This window comes from Dryas octopetala, chromosome 7 (genome assembly GCF_963921425.1).
Source record: "Dryas octopetala chromosome 7, drDryOcto1.1, whole genome shotgun sequence".
Taxonomy (NCBI): Eukaryota; Viridiplantae; Streptophyta; class Magnoliopsida; order Rosales; family Rosaceae; genus Dryas; species Dryas octopetala.
This window is the reverse complement of record NC_141372.1, coordinates 9,723,750-9,739,369: the sequence shown is the minus strand read 5'-3', so window position 1 is coordinate 9,739,369 and position 15,620 is coordinate 9,723,750. Positions and strand designations below refer to the sequence as shown.

At 35.9% G+C, this 15,620-nt stretch overlaps 1 protein-coding gene and 1 pseudogene across 1 annotated transcript; one reads left to right on the top strand and one right to left on the bottom strand.

The window, feature by feature from the left end:
• Positions 1-3,833: 3,833 nt before the first annotated feature.
• On the top strand, positions 3,834-6,287 carry LOC147279477 (uncharacterized; annotated as a pseudogene).
• Positions 6,288-8,370: 2,083 nt separating this feature from the next.
• LOC147279476 (Protein phosphatase 2C family protein) lies at positions 8,371-13,120 on the bottom strand. Its single transcript, XM_086250935.1, has 6 exons — positions 12,845-13,120; positions 12,530-12,683; positions 11,524-11,760; positions 11,146-11,422; positions 9,101-9,255; positions 8,371-8,927 (listed from the first exon to the last, which is right to left on the bottom strand). Exons 2-6 carry the CDS (start codon positions 12,566-12,568, stop codon positions 8,787-8,789), a joined length of 849 nt encoding a protein of 282 aa, XP_086107061.1. The 5' UTR covers positions 12,569-12,683; positions 12,845-13,120; the 3' UTR covers positions 8,371-8,786.
• Positions 13,121-15,620: the final 2,500 nt, after the last annotated feature.

Below are 15,620 nucleotides of genomic sequence, written 5' to 3'. Positions count from 1 at the left end.
TCACATGTTACTCATCATGGCACTAAGGGCTAGCTCGCGCCCATAATCCTTTCCTCGAGTTGAACATGCAAGCCAACTTGCAAGCATGCCACCCGAGTGAGCAACTCTTCTCTGATGCCCCACATTAGCTTTCTCTCGTTGGCACGGGGTCGCCCCTCTCGTGCCTGCTAGCATCGAATATTGCGCATGACGGAACCCAAGCCAATGCCCTCGTTGAGTACTACATGGCCAATGTGCACCATGGAGTCTCCGGGAGTTCACATGTAATGGGCGTGATATGCATACGACGCATCATAAGGGAATTCCCCTTGTAGCCTCGTGTGCGCGCGCCCAGAGCAATACAAGCACTCCCACTCGCTTGTACTGTCCGTGGGACCTCCTGTCCCACAGAGACACATGACCGTCCTTTGGAAGTCATGTGCCTGCCCCCTAGGTCCCCAAAGGTTCCTAGAGTAGCTCGCTTAACACTCCATGGGTGTGGGCGTCGGGAGTGGTGGAAAGCCTGACACCATTTCTCCCCCTAAAGAGCATTTTATGTCTTTCTTCACAAAGCAGGAGGAAATGTCAACATACGCGAAGAGTCATAATTGGCCATAATTAATTCATCCGAACTCCGAATAACAAACCGTCAGTTGCGTTGGACTCGTTTCGACCTCCTGGATTTACTGGTATTTTAAGATTTCCCAAATTCCAACCGCAAGACCCTGAAACAGCCAAATTACGAAACTACCCTTCTACGCGCACAACCCGGCCACTCTTCGCCAAACGAATGTCATTCTCTTGCCATTTGACCCTCCATACTTTATAATAATGTCACAAGAGCACAACTCTAAGTGCGGACCGGGACACCATGTATGGACATAGTGAAGGCGAAACAAATGTTTGGGTCATTTATATATAAGGCCGAATCATGAGACTCAAACACCAGGCCCACACAATTTCTTGTATTACATGTTAAGCATGAAAAGTTTTATTTTTATTTTTTATGATTATAGTATTTAAAAGAAAATAAAAACTAGAAAGCTGAAAAGTATTAATCACCATTTAATTGATGGCAAAAGCCTCTCAAATCTCAATTGTCATGGGAGTCCAAACTGTTGATCACTAAAATGTTCCAAGCGAAGGAGAGCCAGAGACACAAGCAGAGTGTTGATCTGGCCTAAAAGATCCTAAGACTTTGGAGAATCAATATATGCCTCAAGAACAAAGCCAGCAAGAAATTGATCAAAAGACCTTAGCCCTTGCAGCCGAAAGGAGAGGCAATAACAGTTACTTTGGTCCAACATTATCCTGTATAATTTTTGTTTGGTCCTTTTTAATATAAGATGGCATCAACCATAATCCTTTTCACACCTCTTCACCACTTGGATTATCTCAAAGGTTTTTATTGTGATCCAGTTTAAGTTCAGAACAAAACTTTCGAATTTCTCAAATGTAACATAATCTAACTCGTTTCACATGACCATAAAAACTTTCAATCTCCTGGTTCCTACTTCCTAGTAAAGGACAAGGCTTCAAGGAGGACTCTTTTTCAAAGACCAGTAAACAATGGTCGCTTTCTTTTTCCATTTCGCATTTCACACCCCACCATACTCACTCTCAGCTTCACCAACTACCCATCAAAGCACCAACTCTTTTTTTTTGTTGGGTTAAACTGTTGTCGTTTGCATAAACAGACTATTATAATGGATTAGATCAATTCACTGCACAAGGCTATTGATCTTTCACATTGAAATCCCTACCAATCCACAAATTGGGTAAAATCAAACTGGGATTAGATCAATTTAAAAAAAAAATCAAAAATAAAAGTCGGTATCAATTTCATCTATGCTCAATTGCTCATGAACCAAACTGAATAGTTACTCACAGAACCAGGAAAAAAAAGAACAAGGAAAAAAGAGTGGTCATAAAGGAAGATTGAAATGTTCCAAGCAAAGGGAAACCAGAGAAGCAAGCAGAGTGCTAATCTGGGCTAAACCCCAAGACATTGGTGAATTGATATATGCCTCCAGAACAAAGCCAGCAACAATATGATCAAAAGATCTTAGCCGTTGCAGCTGAAAGGGGAGGCAATCACAGCTACTAGTCAAGACCCATTACACAGACTCACATCAAAATCATGCTTAGCTAGAGAAGACATAGAGAGACACACACCAAGAGAAACCATCTATTGGAGGAGAAGATAATCATGTATATATAGGCTGGCTTAAACCCTAGCAAGTATGCTCTTGTGGACCGTTATTGTGGTGTATAAGCATACGTGTCCCTCTCCTTCACGCCTCACACCGTATGCTACCCTTTTACATACGTTTTTCACTTTTTCTTAAGGCTTTTCCCATTTTACTCATGGCTTATTACTATTTTGGTCCCTGGCATTGTAACGAAATTTCAATTCACCTCTTTATCATTTTAATTGTCTCAATTTAACACTTAATAGTATAATTCGTATTTCAATTTGCCCATTCGGCTCAATTCCATCATGACTGCCGTTAGAAACACTGACGTGGCGCCTACGTGGCAGAGCACTTTGGTCATTTTGACTAGCCTAGACCACTCAGTGCCCCACTTTTGCCACATAGACGTAAAATTGGGACCCACTCCTTACCACGCCAGCTTTCCCGCAAACCCAGTCTTATTGGGTTAAATGGGTTGATCTCTGGATGGATTTGTGACAACGATTCAGCTTTCTTAACGACAAAAGTGAGGCACTGAATGGTCCAAATTAGTCGAAATGATCAAAGTACCCTGCCATATCAGCGTTTCTAACAGATGTCATTACAAAATTGAGTCGAAGAAGCAAATTAAAACACGGGTTGTACTATTAAATAACAAATTGAGACAATTAAAATGATAAAGGTGAATTGAGATTTCGTTGTAATGTCATATGGCAAAAATAATAAGCATTTACTCATTGGGATTTTGAGATTGATTTTACTTTACCACCTAAAAAGAATTGTATCATTTTTTCACTTTTATTATCAAATTTTTGCAATATGATACCTCGGTCATATTTCGTCACACTTTTCCGTTAAAAATTAGGGCGTTTTGCTCTTACCAGGTTCGTTACCCATCCCCCACTCTCTTTCCCTCCACCAGGGACGGAGCCACATAGTGGGCTGGACGTGCTCCAGCCCACCCTCATAATTTTTTTTTTTTTTTAAGCTATGTATGTATACAGCCCACAGCCCACCCCAACTAAAAAAAGACAAAACACTACTTACACATATCCAGCCCCTGCCAACCTTAATTGTTTGTTTTAATAAGCGAAGCCCACTGCTCACAAGTCAGTAAGTCACAACCCACCTAAATTAAAAAGGAGAAAACAATTAAACAAACAAACATCACCACAGCTCCCCAATATATTGTCGATCATCACAGAGACAGAAAAGTGCAAACAGCCAAATATTTTCTTCTCTTGTCTCTATCGCCGACAAGCAGTGGCTGTGGCCCCAATCTCTCTAGTGCTCTGCATCTGCTCTCACGTGCCTCTCTTTGCAAGTGCAACAATCAACATCTTCTCTTGCCTCTTGGTATTTATAATTTCTAACTCTATTATATTTCTTTTGTTTTTAAATTTAATTTAGATCTAAATATTTGGGCATTGGAGCTGAATTTAGATTTTTTATTCTATTATTAGGGATTTAATTTAAGGTGTGAATTTAGTCATTTAGGGATTAAGTTATGCATATATTGAGACTCAATTGAATTTACAAAGTATTATGGAATGTGTATTTTAGTATTTATCAATTTAGGGATTTGATTTAGGGATTTTCATTTTAGCATATCCTTACATATCATGTTTATAATATATGGTGAATAGGTTTTAGTTTGTCATGTCGGAGTCGAATCATCAACAAATTCCGAAGAAAAGAAAAAGTATTCTTTCATATTTTAAGAAAACAAACGATCCTTCTTCATCTACACCAATTTGTGATGAGCAACATCATTCTGAGTTTCAAAGTGAAAGAGTTGAGACTGAAAGAGTTGAGGTTGATCCAAATATTGAGATTACTACTAGTACTCTTGAACGTGATCCGGGATTACGTCAAGCAATATGGAAGTATCCTGTTAATGAACATGATAATGTTCGAAGAGCTTATATTCACTTAGGACCATGTCAACCGAAATTAAAAGATTACCCTTCCTCTTTTGACGGACGACAAATGCGCCGATTTCAAGCTTCTTGGTATTCTCAATGGCCTTGGCTTGAGTATTCAATTAGTAGTGACAAGGCATTTTGTTTTCCTTGCTTCCTTTTTGATACTAACCCGCCTTCTCATCCTACATTTACTATGGATGGGTATCCACATTGGAAAAGGGTTAATGATGGGAAAAAATGTGGTGTTCGAAAGCATATAGGGGCTGTAAACTCAACTCATCATCAAAATATGCAGAATTGGGATCTCTTGAAAAACCCCTCTACACATATTGATGTACAGATGAATACACAATCATCAAAACAAGTGGAGCAAAACCGATTGCGTCTTAGGACAACAATAGAGGGTGTTAGGCTTCTAGCAAATCAAGGATTGGCTTTTAGAGGTGATGATGAATCTAGTAGCTCATCCAATCGAGGCAACTTCATTGAACTTGTTAAAATGTTTGCGAAATTGAATACTAACATTGCAGATGTTGTCTTAGAGAATGCTCCTCATAATGGAAAGTATATTGCACCCGAAATTCAAAAGGAAATCCTACATATTATGGCTAACAAAGTGAGGAAGAAGATTCGTGAGGAAATTGGGGATAAACCATATTGTATTCTTGTTGATGAATCAGTTGATGTATCTAGTAAGGAACAAATGGCTATTATTTTGAGGTTTGTTGATTGTAATGGCCTTATTCAAGAACGATTTTTTGCCATTGGGAGTGTTCCCAACACTACATCCATAACTCTTAAGAATCATATATGCAAGGTGCTTACTAGCTACAATCTTCAAGTGGAAAATATGCGTGGCCAAGGATATGATGGTGCTAGCAATATGCGTGGTGCATGGAACGGGTTACAAGCATTATTCCTTCAAGATTGCCCATATGCATATTATGTGCATTGTTTTGCTCATCGCCTTCAACTAGCTTTAAATGCTGCAGCTAGAGGTGTGTCTGATACTTGGGATTTTTATTCTATGTTAACTTCCATTGTGAATTTTGTTGATTCTTCTGCCAAGCGTCATTGTGAATTATAAGCTATTCGGCAAGAGGAAATTCAAGATTTGTTAGATGTTGGAAAACTTGAGACAGGTACAGGGAAAAATCAAATGTGTGTTTTGTCACGAGCAGGAGCTACTCGCTGGGGGTCTCATTTTCGTTCTAGTAGAAGCTTGATTGAGTTATTTGCTTCAACTAGTACAATGCTTCAAAGAATGCTTTTAAGTGGAATCAACGAAGATATGCGTGGGGAAGCCAATAGTCTTCTTAATTGGATGACATCTTTTGGTTTTGTGTTTAACTTGCTTTTGTTGAATAAGGTTATGGAAATCACTAACTTTCTTTCTCAAGCATTGCAGAACAAATCTCAAGACATTGTACATGCTTTGAATTTTGTTTCAACAACAAAATTATTTCTCCAAGAGTTGAGAGAAAATGGATGGGATACTTTTCTGAAAACAGTGGAATCATTTTGTGAATTACATGAAATCATTATGCCTGATTTGGGTGCTCGTTATAGGGTGGGTACAGGTCGTTCTTGTCAACAAAGGAGTTCTATAACAGTTGAACATCATTATCGTGTAAATGTATTTTATGCTGTTATAGATTTTCAGTTGGTGGAGTTAGATACTAGATTTAACCCCCAAGCAGTGGAACTTCTTACTCTTAGCTCATCATTGGATCCTCGTGATAGTTTCAGATCATTTAAAACTGAACATATATGTGATCTTGCTATGAAGTTCTACCCTCAAGATTTCACTCATGCTGAGTTAGTTAGTTTAAGAATGGAATGCCCCTTTTATGAGGTAGACATGCGTTCTGATCCCAAGTTTCATAATACATCTTCTATTTCTGATTTATGTCATCAGTTAGTTGAAACAAGGAAGTCAGATTTTTTTCCCATGATATATAGATTGATTTGTCTAGTGTTGACTCTTCCTGTTTCTACTGCAACAACGGAGCGAGCATTTTCATCTTTGAAGATTATTAAAACTCGACTTCGAAACAAGATAGAAGATGAGTTTCTTGATGATTGTATGATTCTCCACATTGAAAGAGAGCTTTCTGATACTATAAGTACAGATTGAGTAATTAAGGATTTTTATGTTTTGAAGAAGCGCAGGGTTCAATTTGCATAGTCTTATCTTGTATTTGCATTGCATGTTTCATTGTTTTGTTGTTATTTTCTAGTCTATGTTTTTGTATAGATATGCATTTTGAGGGGTAAGGCTCACTATGTCCCCCCCTAACTAGGTGTATCTTTTTTATTTATTAATGAAATTTCATCGTACCGTCGATGTTTTTTTAAATTTAGCCCCCTCGAGTTCTAAATCCTGGCTCCGTCCCTGCCCTCCACCCACCGCCCACATGGCCATTATCAGCAATACATTATGCCGACCACCCCATTCCCCCCCGACTAGCCCCTCTCATATTTTCTTCTCTTTCTCTTTCTTTCTTTCTTTCTATCTTACTCTCTCTGCAACCAGGCTGCCGAAGCATAAAGAAAGGCTAGTGATCTTACCAGCCTCCAAATCAGTGACCAGCGACCTCCCTTTTTGCTCCGGTGGATGGTTTCAGAGAGATAATGAGAGAGAGATAGAGAGAGAAAGAAAGAAAGAGAAAGAGAATGAAAGAGGGGATGGAGCTGGTCAGGAGGAGCGGAAGGGGTGATTGGAGTGAAGGACCGCCTAGATGGGTAGCTGCTGGCGATGGGTGGAGTTGCTATTGACCTATTGTTGTGCTGTATTTTTTCTTATTTAAAAAAAAAATGATTTGTGTAAAATTAGAAGTTTTAGGGTACGGAGAGCATAATTGAATAGAAGCATTGAAGTCCTAATCATAAACAAATTTCATAGTGACCAAAAAGATCAAAATACCCATTAAAAAGTGGCCGCGTGCGATGCACATATTATTATTTTTGGACAAAAATTTTGACGAAATTAGACAAAGGCTAGACATTGCAAAACATTGAAAATTTAGGTGGGAATTGGTGAAATTTCTTTTTTTTGGCTAGTAAAGTGGAATCAATTACAAAATCTTGGTGGGAAAAGTAAAAAAAAAATAAATAAATAAATCTAATTTGATTCACGTATGCTATATTGAGTTAATTACACTTACACCCTCTGAGGTTTATCGTCTTTTCACATATATCCCATGGGGTTTCAAAAATTACACATACACCCCCTGAGGTTTCAAAACTATTACATATAATCCCCTACAAGAGAAAAAAATACATAAACAAAAAAGAAAATTTTTGTATTGAGGTTGAACCTTACACCTTGAGTAATCTTATTACGTCATTTTACCCCTTAGCATGTTTTTTTGTATAATTTTTCATCATTTTTATCTCATATAGGGGGTTATATGCAACAGTTTTGAAACCTCAAGGGGTGTATGTGTAATTATTGAAACCACAGGGGGTGTATGTGAAAAAACGATAAACCTCATGAGGTGTAAGTGTAATTAACTCATGCTATATTGCTACCCATTTAGGCTTCGTTTGGTTCGTAGATTGTATTTCTTGGGAATCTCATATTCATGCTCATTCCTAAGATGTGTATGAATAATCCTCATTTCAGTATTTGAAAAAATTAAGAATAATAACCATAAAATTATTACCATTCTCATATTTGGTTGGTTCAATAATAAGAATAAAAACATGTTTTCCACTACTATGCTCATTTATCTTTCTTTTTTGGTAAAATATACACTTATTTATCACAAATTAAGTAATATTTTCAATTTCTTAATTTAGTAATAAGCACCCACAATAAATGTTCCTAAATGATGAAATAGCAAACCCAAAAGGGCTCAAGGGTTTCAAATTCCCCCTTCACGAGTGTCTCATACCCATATAAAAGGTGACATTTATGAGATTTATGCATTCACCTCTTCATAATATTATATATGAATTTTTGTTTTCTTTTTGGAGCTTAACTTTGGTCATGAGTCCATCAGTTCTTGCGGACAAGATTTCCAAACAAAATGTCTTAAAACCAAATTGAAAATCAAAGGTCAACCAAATTAAAATCAAATAGGGTGTTTATATTCTTGTTGGTTTTTTGGGAAATTTTAATCGTATTTTACTTTTTTAAAGGTTGGCGCTTTTCACATTTGCACTCCTCTTATTTTTATATTTTAGTAATTGAATAAATGGAAGAAAGATGAAAGCTTGGACCGGAAAAAAGAGAGATATGAACATAAAAATAAAAGGAATACGGGTAAACAATTTCCAATCAATTTGATGCTGTCAAAGAAAAAACCTGAGTCCAAAACAAAAAGCATTCCTCCAATCCAAACAGTAGCACTTCATCTACATAGCCGCTTGGTCATTTGTGGAAATGTAAAAGCAACATACATCAGACTAATCCACCTTCTCAAAGAATTCAAACAATATCAAACACCAGAACATAATTTAGAAAAATAAATTTACAAGTGAGAAGCATTCCAATTGTTTTCCCTTCCTTTTTCTTTTCTTTGTCAAACTCCATGCTGCAGAATTCAATGACAATCACCCCAACCAGGTATGTGTTTGTTGTTGTGTAATCCCATTCATAAATCTCAGCCTTGCATGTGAAGAAAACTTCAATTATTGCTATATACTGCACCTGGAAAGCAATAAGGGTTTATTGGTATCCTCATCCCCTAAATCTAACAACAACGCAAGAAATATCATCTTTACTATCTCTTTTCACTGCTTCAGTTGTTAATTCCTTAGCCGCCTTCAGAGGGTCTTTAATTCTTCTTGCAAGATCAACTGCCTCTTGATTGGACATTACCTGGATTATCAGATACAGAGGAAAAAAGTGACTTCTAAGGAACATTTCATTTTAATCATATTGTTTAATTTTTAAAGCAAGCACTGATTAGGTGAATTCTTCCCGCTTTTATTGTGCACATAGCGGTTGATACAATGCAGCAAGGAGAAGAAGGATCAGGTAAAATGATTCACCTTCCATAGACCATCACTAGCAAGGATTAGAATATCAGTATCAACATCTACGTATGTATCCTGTACATCGGGGTCCGATCGCAAGTGTGACTTGAGGCTTTTGTCTCCAAAAGCACGAGAAACTGCCAGCTGCCCATTGACCCTAGGGACATCTCCTGAAAAGAAAAGGGTGCAATAGATGTCAATTCAACAGGACGCTCAACATAAGCTCAACTCATAACTTGTTTGGTTCAAGCAATAATACCAATCATTCAAACTGAATATTCATTGAGTACCGTAAAAGGTCCATAGCTGACACATGCACTTAGAGATGCACAAGACAAATATCTCAAGATAACCTCTTTGGTATGTTAAAGTTCTTAAAGACCCAAAACAAAGTTTCATATTCTAGCGTTAAAGGGAACACAAGGTGTCATTCAAATAAGTTAAAATGAGAGGACAAAATTAATCAGCCCTGCAGAATTGTTTATCCCTTTTGGTTAATTGTGAGTTTGCCACAACCTTCTGGTTCTGATTGTTTTGTTACATAATGACTATGTCTGTCTACACACAAACAAACAAAAAAGGTTAAAAGGCTAGGGTAAAAACGAAAACAAGAAATGCATTCTACTACAGTTCAGAAGTGTCCTAATTATAGAGAAAAATGCAGGAGATAATTAAAACATATAAAGCAAACTCATGTACATCATAAACATATGATATGATGCAGGTATGGTTCAGTCCAAAAGCAAAATGCAGGTATGGCATTTAAAAATACTCAAAAACTAGTAATTAATGACAATCATAAATAATTTTCTGAAAGATCACTAACATCACACAAAATTTTATTCTATTTTTGTTGCCCAACAATACAAGATACCTTTCACTGGTTAATTCTTTATAATTAAAATTGAAAAGAGAAATCCTAATTTTTGGCCCAAATCCCATGTGGGGAGTTTGATTACTTCAAAATAACAAGGGAAGAGTCGTGCAATGAAAGTCAATGTAGCTTCTTCTAAGCTTGGATCTGCCACAAGATCAGACAAACAAGATGGCATGCAGATAGTTGAGACCAATTCCCAGGGACACAAAGTATCATCATTAAAAAAGATGTTAGTAGAAGGTAGATCCTCTAGGATTGGCCCATACCCTTTTTGAGAATTAGAGGTCCCATTTCGGATCGAAGCCCTTTTTATCTTGTTCCTAGTGTCATCTAACCTTTAGTTAGCAACTTGAAAAACACGGTATCCATGGAACTAGAAAAGCCTCCAAAACAAATATTACTGTTTGCTCAAAGGCAGGGGGGAAACAGATTTTAAGATCTGTTAAAAATTTATTTAATCACCTCCAATTTGAACAAGACAGATGCAGAATTTCCTACCATTCTTCAGAAGTGTTTTATGATTCATAACAAATTATTAAGTCTTTGGTATTTAAATGGCCACACTTTTGACCTATGAAAGGAACAGGCTAGGTTTTTATCCCCTTTTTTTCTTTTCATATTTACTTGTTTGGAGACTTGGAGTTGCTTTCGGTTTAACTTCTTGTGGATAACCCAATTCCTACAAAGTAAGCTCCACAAAAATTTATAGATGTTGAGAATATATCCCATATTAGGATTTTTTTTTTAAATATCCCATATTAGGATTGTTAAGTCTTGTATTACGGTATATAAGATTTTGGGCCTCTCCACCCATTGCCTATTGGTTTTGGGTTGGATGCTTTAACTTCTACATGGTATCAACGTAGGCAAAATTCACGTGTTAGGCTAAGTGTTTGGCCCATACGTCACCCAACATAAAGGTGTTCATGTGTTTGGCTCAAGTTATGGTTAGAAATGATAAGTCTTGCATTATCATATATAAGGTCTTGGGTCTCTCCACCCATTGCCAATTGGTTTTGGGTTGGATGCTCTAACTTTTAAAATACACAAGATATTGACAAGATATTAATTGACTAATCATCTTTTTTCTTGAAAAACCAATCATATCCATTTAAAATGTTACATTTTGAGCGAGTACTTAAAAATTGAATGAACTTTCTAGGACATAGTTGCTGTAAAATACCTGGCATGTTTGAGACAAAGCCGCCTTTGTTTTCAATGCTGCCTCGTTCAGTATTGGGCTCATGATCTGTAGACATCTGTACTGCCAGACCCCCTCTTGCAAGAACTGCCCGTGAATCTCCAACATTGGCCACCCATAACCGCTGGCCATTTAGCAATATTGCAGTTACAGCAGTGGACCCACCACGCCCCAAGTCAGAACTATGCGAGAGGATTGCCTCGTCCGTTCTCTCATAGGCTTTTGAGATAGATCTGCTAGGGTCAACCCAAAACTCTTCCTAGAATGATTTATATAAAAAGTGTAAGAATTCACCATTCCAAAATTTATATGCACCTGAATAGACCAATAGATGGAACAATCTGAAATAAGAAGCAATACCTCCTTAAGGATATTTGAAAACAAATGCTTCTGTAGGTATGCAGGCACAGTATCTCCCAAATGGCCATCATATATAGCAAACAATCCTAATTCATGTCCCTGGATCTGAACAAACTTAGAAACATGATAATCCTCCATTGGATGATTAGCTTTTCCTTTTACCAGGCTGAAACCATACTTGATTAACCCCTCATGGCTTCTTCCCTTACCAGAGCTAGATGATGAGCGGCCTCCATACTGCATAGAAAAATTATAAATAATACAACCCCAATCTTGTATAGTTCAGAGACCAGCAGTCTACAGAAGGAAACAATTATTTTCAATTTTAATCCAATTTTTTAAGATTGTTTTCCTTCTTAAGCTTTTTTCAAGAACAATGAAACATAACTTTATCATATGACCATTGATTACAAAACGTTACACTCATTCTTGCTGCACCAAACCAAAGATCAGCCACTTAGGAACATGTTGGTTCAATTTTTTATGGGCCCAACTAGTTGGTTAGACTCTGAACTTCAGCCACACCCATAAATCATGCCTAAAAGTAGTCTTCAAGTGTTGGTGACAACTGAATATCCCTTGTACCCAGTTTCAGATAATTCAGCATGAGAAAATAACAAGAGCAGGACACTGGCCTCTAACATCCTCAAAATTCAACAGACAAGTAGAATACTCAAAAAAAAGCACCTCAAATATAGCGTACAATTCATAAGATCAGCCCAGAAAAACAAGCAAACACACAACACTCCACAGAGAACAGGCATCAATTACACAAATAAACAAACGTGAATGATCACGGCTTCCCTGTAATCCCAAAAGAGTATATTAATCCAACTCACCATAATAACACATATATTTCAATTGAATCAAACATATAGTCCCAACAAATAATTGAAAAGCATGTTTTATAAGACTTCTAATTGAGCAAATATACATCAAACAAGAAACAACGAAAATAAAAGGACAGCAAATAAGGGACATAAGAAGTATAGAAACAGATGATCACCTGAGAGTAGGAAGAACTAAAACAGCATAACCTATCCATAAAAGAAGAAAGTACTGGAGCTAAATCCCCAACATCCACCTCTTGTAATCACCTCCAATCCAAATTCCAAGCCAAACCCACCTCCCAATATCACAAAGATTGCCTAATTCTCAAACTGCACCATCAGAACAGAATTCAATCATTATATATAAAGCAAGCAAAAACCCTTTTGAAAAAGAAAAACAGCCCCAAAACCCAGAAAGCCACTAAAAGAAAAATCCAAAAACGAGTAAAAACAGGAAGTAGGTATCCAAGATTTTGGTCTTATGGTCTTACCCATCCAATTAAAGGTAGAACTGGACCAAATGGTTTTGGCGGTGGCGCTTTCTTCTTCTTCTTCTTATGACTTTATGACTTCGCACAAGCAGTTGAATAATAAAAGAAGAATGGTGATGATGACGAGCAATAAAGAAATAAAAGAGAGAACAATTTGAAACCTTTCTCCAAAAAAGAAAAATAAATTAAAATTTACAAAGTTGATGTTTTGTGCGAGCTAGGAATTTTGTGATGATTTGTAACCGCTGTTGTGGAAGTCTGGGAATGGGAATGATATTATATTTAATATTTGTTTCCCATATTATTTAAAGGTCCTAAAGGAAAGTAGGAAACTGTAAAAGGCTGCTATAAAACAGAGACTTGTTGGCTGTTGACTTTGCTGCTTCTCTACTGTTCAGTCTAGTCTGTTTATTTCCTAACTAGGCTGCTATTTTGGTATTTATTTTACTTTTTACACACACAAATTCTTCGTTTGGTATATGAGTATATCCGTATATGCAAGATTGCAAGTAAATATGGAATGTTCAGTGGTGCTAGCTGTAAATTCGGATATGTTATGTTTGAATTCTCATAGTGCAAAAACATTTAAATTTGTATCATATAAGTGAAATAGGGTTCGTCTAGTTGGTCAAAAATAATAGTTTCTTTCTTAGTTTCTACACATTCGAGTTCAAACCCTCGGCCTCCCTTATACTAAAAAAAAAACTTTGTAAGTGATTCAATGTATATGAGGTTTACCTTCAAAACTTTTTACTTAGTGAGAGATTAGGTGGTAAGGGTATTCCTCATTACTAAAATGTCATCTGTTAAATTTCAAATATTTTCATAGTTTTGACTTTTGATGCATTAGTTGTTCATGTGTTGAACAATCATATGTCAAGCTGACTGTTAACCTGAAACCAAAAAAAAAGTGTGATTGTAAAGGTTATTGGTGTAGAGTCGAACAAAGTATTTTAAAAGTCAAGTCATAACTAATTCAATCTACAGTAAATGCTAGTGAGAATTTGACAAAGTTTTACATTTGGAGAATGAATAGTGCATACCTTTTGTCTTAGCTAGGAGGGATCTTCATCTCATCCTATATTGCTTTCAGGATCTTCCAACTACAGTGCATTTTAGCCATTGGATGAGTACACATCCGAAGGCTAACAAGGCGTGTCAAAAAATGAGTCTGGGGAGTGATGTTATTCAACTGAATGACTCATCACATGGGAAGTTTTTGGTAAACTAACAGTGTTGAATGTAAAAAATAATTTATGTACCAAAAGAAGAAGATTTCGATTGTCGTTATTTTTTAGGAACGGGATTTTTTTATAGGATTTTGATTGTCATATTATATACAACTGTCTTAATTAATTTAAACCTTTTTCTAGGGTCAAAGGGAGAGAATTCACTGATGAGATGCCGTCTTGGTTCTCCTCTTAATTAATTTAATTAACCGGCCAAAAAGAATTTAAGCTAATTAAAATTATATTAGTAAAAACTAGTAACATGCAATTAGGGCAATGCCAACAAATGAATGCACAGGGTTATGCTTTTTGGCAAACGAAAGGACCTTTTGACCTTACATATTCTCCACTAGACTTTTGTTATGATCATAGAAAAGGAAATTCCACCTAACCACACAGGTCAAATGATAAAGATTTTGTATTATTATATTTATTCATCCAAATAAATGCCTTGTATTTCATTACTGATAAACGCCTTTCTTATGTAATAAAATAGCATTAACTGTAAATAATTGTTTAATCTTTTTTTATAATCATTATTAATATTATTGGAGCTTCTGAAGGAAAGAAATAATTTAGAGAGTGTCACAATCTTTAAATTTATATATTTTTGGCTGAGGGATCATAGTCCTTTGACCAGTTTATCGTACAAAGACTGTTACTTCACGTTTCTGTTGGCCACTCTTGACTCTACCCACCGGCTACCGAGACTTAATCAACTCTAACTCGCAGGAGTACGACAATATCTTAGATTCATGCCTTTTTAAATGTAAAAATACTTAAATTTACGGTATAGTGTAATTTGCAGATAATTATATAAATTTATATTCTATTTTAAGGGGTGTATTTAATTGAGATTCTAAAATATTTTAAAAGAATTTGAAAGTCCATAAAAATCAAGGTTTCGTCCAATTCAGAATTTTAAAGACTTTATAAAAATCTAAATATATTCAATTCAAAAATTTAAAAATTTCATAAAAATCTAAATGTATTCGATTTAAAATTTTAAAGATTCCATAAAAATCTAGATATATTAATAAACTCATTAATTTTAAAGTATTTTATTAAAGAGTGGATTTTGATGAATTTTGTTCCAATAACAAAGACAATGAGAATTTAGTCTTTTCTTCTTAAATTTTGATGAATTTTATGAAAATCAATAAGAATCTATAAAATCTTTAAATTCAGGAGTCTATAATTCTTAAAATTTATTAAAATCTCAATAGAGGCTATTAACTCAGCATTAATTTGCACTGCTTGGTATATATATATTGTACACATACATGAGAATGCAGGTGCGATCTCCACGACAATATATGGAATTGTCTACTATCTTATTTTATATTTTACTCCATTAATACAACGCTGCATTTTCCGTGCCAGCATATACTATATAACAACCATCTGATATTCAGATATAGGAAACGTCTTACGATTTTTTTGAGTCTTTTTTTTTTGTAATAAGACCCAAAATCAATAATAGCATGATAGAAGCGCTTACTTGCAAAAATACGGTGATATGTCAATATATTTTATTGAGCTAAGCG